The sequence below is a fragment of the Triticum dicoccoides genome, chromosome 2B, assembly GCF_002162155.2.
Source record: "Triticum dicoccoides isolate Atlit2015 ecotype Zavitan chromosome 2B, WEW_v2.0, whole genome shotgun sequence".
NCBI classification, from domain to species: domain Eukaryota; kingdom Viridiplantae; phylum Streptophyta; class Magnoliopsida; order Poales; family Poaceae; genus Triticum; species Triticum dicoccoides.
In genome coordinates, this window is record NC_041383.1 from 742877743 (window position 1) to 742886908 (window position 9166).

At 44.0% G+C, this 9166-nt stretch overlaps 2 protein-coding genes across 2 annotated transcripts in view; one reads left to right on the forward strand and one right to left on the reverse strand.

Moving 5' to 3' along the window:
• The first annotated feature begins 166 nt into the window (after window positions 1–166).
• On the forward strand, window positions 167–6090 carry LOC119366007 (disease resistance protein RPM1-like). The gene is made up of 4 exons (XM_037631670.1): window positions 167–274; window positions 1449–1612; window positions 1728–1987; window positions 3111–6090. Exon 4 carries the CDS (start codon window positions 3189–3191, stop codon window positions 5940–5942), a length of 2754 nt encoding a protein of 917 aa, XP_037487567.1. The 5' UTR covers window positions 167–274; window positions 1449–1612; window positions 1728–1987; window positions 3111–3188; the 3' UTR covers window positions 5943–6090.
• Window positions 6091–6919: 829 nt separating this feature from the next.
• The window catches only part of LOC119361297 (cyclin-B1-1-like), a 3593-nt gene continuing 1346 nt past the window's right edge, over window positions 6920–9166 (reverse strand). Inside the window, exons 2-6 of the mRNA XM_037626581.1 lie at window positions 8099–8190; window positions 7813–8028; window positions 7491–7664; window positions 7216–7394; window positions 6920–7141 (exon numbers count right to left, since the gene is read on the reverse strand). Coding sequence (XP_037482478.1) covers window positions 7009–7141; window positions 7216–7394; window positions 7491–7664; window positions 7813–8028; window positions 8099–8190 — 794 coding nt within the window. The 3' untranslated portion in view covers window positions 6920–7008. The remainder of the gene's footprint in view (window positions 7142–7215; window positions 7395–7490; window positions 7665–7812; window positions 8029–8098; window positions 8191–9166) is intronic.

A 9166-nucleotide genomic window follows, 5' to 3' on the forward strand; every position in this document is an offset into this window, starting at 1 on the left:
CGGGTCAACGATCTAACCCTGGCACCCACTGGACTGGAGACTCGCGGAGCCGGAGCCGAAGCCGGAGGCAGACGACTCCACCGCCGGCGAGGGTTAGGATAGCAGGGAGATTGCCTCGTCTCGTCTCCGGCCAAGCCCGCCCCCCCTCCACCCCACCCCATCGGCCCGTCCCTCTCGCCCCGGTGCGGCGCCAGGGCCTCTCTGCCCCGGTCAAATCACCCCTCTCCCCCCGTGGCCGCCGCGAAGTAGACTCCCTGCCGGCGGCGACGACGAGGTAAAGCCAGCCAACAGCCCCTACATTACATGTATCCATGCCCCTTTTGCGTTGTCCGCAGGACGCGGGTGCTGAATCTGAACCGCGTTCAGAGCTTGATTTGTTCTCTGAATCCGCGAGCTCGACCTTAATCAAGCGTCCCGCAAACCGTTGTCATCTCGAGCTGGTGCAACAATTTTATCTGACGTTGCTCCCACTGACGAGACGAGATGCGACGTGTGGCGTTCAATATATATTCTGCTTGTGTTTGTCAGTTACTAGTAAGTAAGAAGACATTTGCAGGAACGCTATTGGGGTTGGTAACTTGTGATGTTGCCCAGACACTCATGGCATATGGTTGGTGCCCTCGTTATCAGTATGACTTAGCTAGCTAGCTACCTTTGACTCATTTATGGCCATTCTTTTGTCAGCCTGAGAGTGTTCGCCATTTTTCGTTTGAGTTTTCAGTTGTCAACAGGTGTGGGCTCAAACTGAGCTATATACATACAGAGAGCTAAGAGTTAACTTACAGTTACAGAACATCCATCAATCCAATAGAACAGCTATATACCAGCATATATTCTCCTCCATGTCTTCTCATTCCAGCACGAAGAACCCGCGATACTTGACAAGAAATATGAGTTTATTAGTACTCACACTTTTCTGAAATACTCGGTTGTTTTCTGTATGTATATAGCTCAGTTTGCTGCTATAGATACTGTACTGCTCAGGCTTATCTGAATATAGCCCTATTATACTTACTAGTGGGCGTCTCGAAAACCTTTGTAAGCTTCCATGACTGACCCTCATGATCAGAATACAACACTGCATGGTCTATATGGGCAAATGCTTAATTCTCAAAATGGCCATCCATACCATTTCCATAGTTCCAGAAATCCTAATTCTTCCCCCTTGTCAAAAACAAAAGGAGGGGCACGTAATCATGAAGGCAAGGCCCCAAAGCCATAGGGAACCTCGGAAAGCATGTGGCTATCAGGCAGAATACTGTAGCAGGAGTTCTTGATTGCAGTGGGCTGTTCAAGACTATAGAAGTGGTCAGATGTGCATTCCATGAACATTGAACTGATTGAATATGCACACAGGAACATTGCTTTCAGATAATACATCATTTTGTTGGAAAATAATTGAGCTTCAACAACCACCGCAAGAAAACTAACATTGACTTGGCTTGCAGGTTCTCTGGTTGCTTCTTGATGGCTCATGGCTTCGACTACAAGACTAGCATGATGCCCCGACTCACCAACCCATGGCACTATTTTGATGATTTCAGATTCTGAAGCACGCAAGGAGGCCACCACAGGTCCAAATCTGGCCAGATCTATAGCGATTACAAGCCAGGTGCCATTCTGATGATATTATGTCCTTCAATTTGGTTCTGTTGCTATTTCTCCTCTCAATATCTTAAGCTAGGTGGATGAAGTATTAACCAGTTTTCCTTTCCATTAAATGCCAGGTAGGCGGTTGTTCTCTGGTTTTAGTGGGTAAAGGTAACAAGAGAACACCTGAAGTTGAAATCACATCCAACTACTTGTCAGCAACAGCAACCTAGCATACTCTCAGTCATACACACGACTCCATGAGAGTTCACGGTCTCCACAATTAAGCTTCAGTGACAACTTCGATTCAGAAATCCATGAGACTATTCTGATGGTTTCAGATTCAGAAATTCACAAGGAGGTTACCAAATTCGATTGGTTCTATGCCATCCGGCAGGTGCGTCGTCCTTCCATAGTTTTCTGGCTATCTTAGGTTGTACTCTGGTCGAGCTTCTTAATTTGTACAGCTTCAAGGTCTGGTGAGCTGGCAGTGTTCAGGTTTTAGTTGATATCCATTATTTCCAGTGGTGGAGCCACCCCACTGACCGAGCATGGGCAGGGTCACCGCTGGCTGGTGTTTGCCCAGTAAAACATCATTGCTAACCCATATATTGACGCTAATGCTTAATAGACTCTCTGGTTGAGCCCAGGCAGCTGCCTGGGGTCACCGTGAGCTGCTCCATCCCTGATTGTTTCCTTGCATTAACAATATATCTGGAATCGATCTGCAGCGCAGTTGTTGATAATGCTTTGTACTGGTGATATACCTAGCACACGATGAGCATATGCTCTTGAATTCTTGTTACGCTAATGTGGAAATTTCTAGCCTCCTAAAATAAACATTCTTGATGTGTGAGTGTCTCCTAAAGTGCATATGACAGCTCCTTTTAATTAAAGTGGTTTTAGTTACAGTAATAGTATATTGATTTCTCCTAATGAGTAATGACTCCTCTAGTCCTCTGACATTATAGCTTTGCTTCCTTATTTATTTCTTTATTGTGATACGTTTTCTTGTGGCCTAATCAACAACTCTAGCTATTTGTTTCTCCATAAATCTGGAGAAGATACATATGTTGAGAAAAATGGAACTAAGTTGCTTGGAGCTGGCCGGTATGTCAGATAGTCTCCCTCTTCACCTCACTTGTTTAAATCTTCAATATTTGGGGCCTTTTAACCTGAGATGTCCCCTACAGGGAAGCGGAGCGTACATGGTCACTTAGTTGGTTGAGTGTCACTCGCTCTTGTCAGTTAATAACATTTAGTTTGCCATTGACGATAGCACAGTCCCAAGTGTTTTAAAATCCTCATGGACCTGCACGTCGTAAGTTCTGTTTTTTGATTGATTATTATGTGGGTTAGCGTTAGATAGGTTAACTGTATGAAATCAGAGTTTAGGAGGATTACTTTAAAAGGTTCTGCTTATTTCACCACAGCAAGTGTTTTATTTCATTGTGGTTGGAGAGTTTTGAAGTGTTTCAGCAAGTGCTTGCTACTAACTAATGCTTCACTTCATTTTGCAGTGGTCATTGTAATAATACTGAGGCAAATATACAACTAGGCACCCAACCAACAGTGGTACATTAGCTGTTCAGAAAGTGATGGCGGAGATTGTGATTCTTCTAGCCATTAAAAAGATTGGAACCGCCTTGGCAAATGGAGTGGCAGACCAGGCCAGCACGTTGTTTGCGAAGAACGGGAAGCAAATACTAGCGCTACAGGGCAGCATGGGTCGTGTTGCGAGGGAGCTTCGAGTAATGCATGATGTTCTCTGTCAAATGGATATCCGAAACCGCAACAATCAAGTATATGAGGGCTGGTTGGAGGAGGTACGGAAAGTAGCACATGTGATGGAGGACATGGTGGATGAGTACTTGTATCTTGTTGGTCACGAACATGATACGGGATGTTGCTTTTACCTGAAGAAAGGGTTTACGAAACCAAGATATCTGCTTTCTTTGAACCGGATTGCTTTCAAGGTGAAGGAAATAGAGAAAGACCTAACACACCTGTCTGAGACAAAAAATCGTTGGGTTCACATGATAAACAATGGGGATACTAGCAGCTCAAGTTACATTGTCAAGAGGTCCAAAGATCTAGCAAACATTTCACGCTCCCTTGATGAAGAGGATCTAGTCGGTGTGGACAAAAACAGAGATAAACTTGAGCAGTGGTTATTGAGTGACAATTTGGAACGCTCTGTGATAGCACTGCTTGGAATGGGAGGGCTTGGTAAAACATCTTTAGCTGCAAATGTCTACAGGAAGCATAGAGAGAAATTCCAGTGCCATGCTTGGGTCTCCATCTCTCAAACTTATTCTACAGAACATGTCTTGAGGAATATAATCAAGGAACTTTCCCGAGATAAAGTCAATGTGCTATCTAACACTGCGGCCATGGACATCACATGCCTTGAAGAAACGCTGAGGAAATTTCTAGAGCAACAGAAATATTTGATCATATTGGATGATGTTTGGACTCCAGAAGCATTTGATGACTTGTCTAGGGTGCTTATTAATAATAAAAAGGGCAGCAGACTGATGATCACAACAAGGGAAGGCGATGTTGCTGCACTTGCCTCTCAAGGACATACTTTAACACTGAAACCTTTACCAGAAGATAAGGCATGGGATCTCTTTTGTAGAAAAGCCTTTCCAAGAGATACAAATCATGAATGTCCTGCGGAGTTGTATCCTTTGTCCGAGCAAATAGTTAGCAAGTGCAAAGGCTTGCCTCTTGTTATTGTGTTAGTTGGTAGCCTCTTGCGTGTGCGTGAGAAAACTGTGGAAGAATGGAGAAGAATACATGCCCAATTAAGTTGGGAGCTAATCAACAATTCAAGACTCGATCACATAAGGAATGTTTTGCATCTGAGCTTCATCTACCTTCCAACACACTTAAAATGCTGTTTCTTGCATTGCAGCTTATTTTCAGAAGACTATTGTTTCAAAAGGAAACAACTTATACGGTTGTGGACAGCAGAGGGGTTCATTGAAGAGAGGGGTGAAAGCACATTAGAAGAAGTGGCAGAAGGCTATCTGAAGGAGTTAATTGACAGAAACATGCTAGAACTTGTCAAGAGGAACTCATTTGGTAGGATGAAAGAATTCAAAATGCACGATATCTTACGTGAACTGGCACTTGACTTGTGCCAGAAGAACTGTTTTGGTGTTACATATGAGGATAAGCATGGGAGGTCTTTTGAGAGGAATGGACGTCGATTGGTATTGCACAAACAAAAGAAGGATATTCAGCAGTCATTTTCTAGTGTGCGCCGACTTCGAACATTCGTTATGCTGGACGATAGTATGGTAACATTTACTCTACTGCCTCTGCTATGTAAGGAGTCAAGATATATGACAGTGCTAGAATTAAGTGGTCTACCCATTGAGAATATTCCAGATGCTATTGGAGATCTTTTTAATCTCCGCCATTTGGGTTTGCGTGATTCAAAAGTGAAGATGCTCCCTAGTTCTGTTGAGAAGCTTTCAAATTTGTTGACACTGGACCTTCTTAGATCTGATGTACATGAGCTGCCTAGTGGGATTGTGAAACTGAAGAAGCTTAGGCACTTATTTGTTGAGAAAAGAATTAATACAGATTTGAGAGGGATTAAATGTTTCGGTGGTGTGCATGTCCCTAATGGTCTTGGAAATCTAACAAACCTGCAAACGCTACAAGCATTGGTAGCACATGATGAGTCTATTAGACATTTACGGCAGCTGAGGCAACTGAGAAGCTTGAGGTTATTGGATGTGAAGGGAAGCTATTGTGGACGTATCAGCGAGTCTCTAGTTCAGATGCAGTGTTTGTCCCATCTTGATGTGAATGCAAGTGATGAGAATGAGGTTCTCTCGTTGAATGCCCCCCTGCCAAACCTGCAAAGGCTACGTTTGGGTGGACGACTGGCGGAAGGGGCGTTGGACGCGTCTCCTCTCTTCCAAGCTGCTGGGGGGCAGAACTTGCATGTTTTGAATCTATATTGGTCACAACTGAGAGAAGACCCCCTGCCATCCCTTTCACGGCTGTCGAATTTGACGCATCTGGAATTCACCAGAGCATACAGCGGAGGGCAGCTATCATTTCTCACGGGATGGTTTCCCAAGCTAAAGATTCTCTATCTGATAGACCTGCCTAATCTGAATTGGCTAGAGATACAGCAAGGTGCCATGGCGAGCCTGGAAAGATTATACTTTGTCAACCTCAGCAGCATGATGGTGGTCCCAGCTGGCATTGAGTTCCTCATGCCCCTCCAGTCTCTAGGCTTCTTTGAAATCACTAGTGATTTCTTTTGGTTGCTGGATCAATGTTCTGCAATTCTAGGGACACAGTGGCGGTATACTCTCCGAGATTGACCTGCCACACTGGTTGGGAAATGTGTAATGCACCCGTATAATGTCCGGGTTTCTCTGCTTTTTCACATACTACACATCATTTGCTGCTTGTTCCACCTCTGCTAAGGTGCAGTTACCGCCTGTGTTTGCTACTGCTACTACTGTTCTAGTCATCCTGTGCTTTTGCTTGTGAAATGTGATGGTATTTCCTACTGACTGATTCCGGCTGTGGCTTATTATAAGACTGCAAGCGAGTTGTGTTTTCGTATCCAAACTAGTTTTCGCTTAACTTGTTTAAACTGTGTACTGTTATTTCACGCGCGTGTGTGTGCTTGTTGTGAACCTATTTCAGCTGTGGCTGTTAAATAATAAGAAAACTTGGCTTGTGAGTCATAAGTAATGCCCAGACACTCATTTTTCTTATAATTATGGTTGCTGCCTGTCTGTTTAATTGCTAGCCTTGCTCTGTTCCGTTTTGTATATCTTATTTTGGACGTATGTGTATGGTGTTTCTTTCTTGGACTACGTTTCTTGTTTTCTTGAGCAATACACTTATGGATGATCATGACAATGTTTGGAAGGCTACATCATGTTTACATATGTCCTTAAGTTTTCAAAATTCGCTGACACGGAGGAGTGAGGAGGCAACCGATGAGCTAACCATCCATGACCAAAATATTTCTAAGATGATATGAAGAGTTGCAGCAGAAGATGAAACAAGACACTTCCCCAAAAGAAATATGCAGACTTCCGACATGAAGATGAAACAAGACTTATGTGTAAGCTGAAGTGGCATGTCCATGCATGTGTATCCCAAAGCTTAGTTACAGCCTTCAAACATAGTTACTCAGGACGGTAAGCTTTGACAACTACTCCCATTGTTCACAAAATACTCCCTCCATTCATAAATAAGTGATGTGGTTTTAGTTCAAAGATAATATCCCTGACTTGTGACCAAACAGCGTCACAACTGCCTCTAGTTTTCAAACCCTTCTTGCACTCTAAATGCAGGAAATAACCAACTCACTGAATTAATGTCAGACACACCTTCCATTTATTTGAAGAAAAAAAATCCTAGAAATCTCGTTTATTTGAAGTTGATTGCAGGTGGGCGCAGGGCCACTCCTCCCAATTTTTTGCTAGAATACTTCTTATACACCACCTGCAACTTGCTCTGAGGGGCAGTCGAGTGTGCGGTGACCAGGATCTTTGCACTATATCTGAAATCATCACAGAAACACAGAGAGTTATTCAAGCTACAAGAGTGTGTAAAGTCATTGTTGTGCCTTCTTACATTAGCTGTGATTCAGTAAAGCCAGTATAGTGTTTGAGAGTGCGAGTCCATGGATCGGTCTTCTTGAGTGTGAGCCTGGCTGCATAGACAGCAGCAGCAGCAACCATGGAGGGCTTGGACGGCACCAGCGCATATTGCATCAGTGCCAGTTCAGCAAAAAAGGACACCATGTTCATCATCTGCATCCATCGAGAGAGAGAAACTTCGGTACGCAAACTCGTTCCTTTACCGTGCAAATACATCTGAATTTACATATGGTACGTTGTATTCTTTACCTCCCCATAGTTCTTCAAATTGAAGTAAGACGCAGCCATGGCAAAGCGCGCAAGGAACACATAAGGTGTAGGAACTGTCAGGTTCCATCCAAGCCGATTGAGAATGGCTTTCTCCATCCTCAGTATCTGCTTCCTGGAGTAGGCATTGTCTGTTATACAGACCAAATCCCTCACCTGCAGGTGTGTATATACAACCAATCAGAACATGGACTCGAGATACTGCAAAGTGGAAAAGCAAAGGGGGTGGGAGAAATTTCCAGTCTACCTGTGGAAACATCACCTCCTCGTACTTGCAAGCAATCAGCAGGGCTGACACGCCTACCAGCTGAAGCTCCCTCCGAAGCACGAGCTGCTTCGTGAGATACCGGTCGATGATGTACGCCTTAAGGTAGAGGGTCTCCGGCATGAGATCAAACTCGTCATGCACTTCTATTATCCAGTCGACGAGGATGGCCCGCATCTTGGAGCTGAGATGCACCTGGGAGTGAATGTAGTCGCGGGGGCGACGCTCATTCTGCGACGGGACAGGAAAGATCACCTTCAGAGACAAGCAACAGATCACAAGGTTTTTGCACACACCACCTAAGAAGTACTCCCTCTGCAGTTACCTCGGCAACTTTATAGAACTTGTACAGATCATTAACGTAATCCATGAAGGTTAGCTGATTGTCGCCGCCAACCTTATCGATGTCTTGAATCACTTGTTATCGCAGTCGGAAACTGGCAATGTAATGGTGGATCAGGCTCATTGCACAGGTACTCTAAATGATACTCCCTCCGATCCTAAATATAAGTCTTTCTAAAGATATCAATATGGACTACATACGGAGCAAAATGAGTGAATCTACACTCTAAACTACGTCTATATACATCCGTATGTAGTCCATAGTGAAATCTCTAGAAAGACTTATATTTAGGAACGGAGGGAGTACTATCTTATTTTGTTGATAATATAAACCGATGTCTTGTTTAACAGAGCTTACAGAAAAGTAATAAAGACTAGTAAAAGGACTCTCCCCGGTGTAATTTAGGTCATAAGCACCCAGGGTGCCTCAACAAACACAGAAAGAGAGAGAGAGAGAGAGACAGAATAGGGGCAACAGTTCACAAAGAGGTATGGGGCATCCTAATGCCAAAGCATCGCAGGCAAAGAGGTATGAGGGGTGAGCGAGGGTGTTGATCACCTTCTTTCTCGAGTACTTGGGACGGAACTGACGCTGCCCTAGGACAGCTGCCTCGCGCTCACGCCGGAGTCGGGGCTGATCTCAATGGCGTGTTCGGGGAGAGGAGGGGTAGAGTGGCTTAGCATGAGCCCTCCTCGCCGGGGGTTAGTTGCAGCGGGGATTCCGCAGCAAAGCCACGTTCCGATTAGCAAATTTTACCGGCTTCTGTTATGGTATAGGTAAGGAGATATTTTCACTTGACCGTCCATTGATAAAGGGTAAAATCGTCCCTATGAATGTTCCACCTATAGCAAATTTTACCGACTTTGTTACGGTAATAAGGAAATATTTTTAGTGGATTCTCTTTTTAGTTCACAATGTATCAAGATCTGGATATAGTCCCGTTTATATAAAAAAGAAAAAGATCTAGATATAGTTGCACACGATTGACGTCATTAATTTACCACCCTCATGCCGAATTATTCTTTTATATGTATATACTTTCCTTACTGT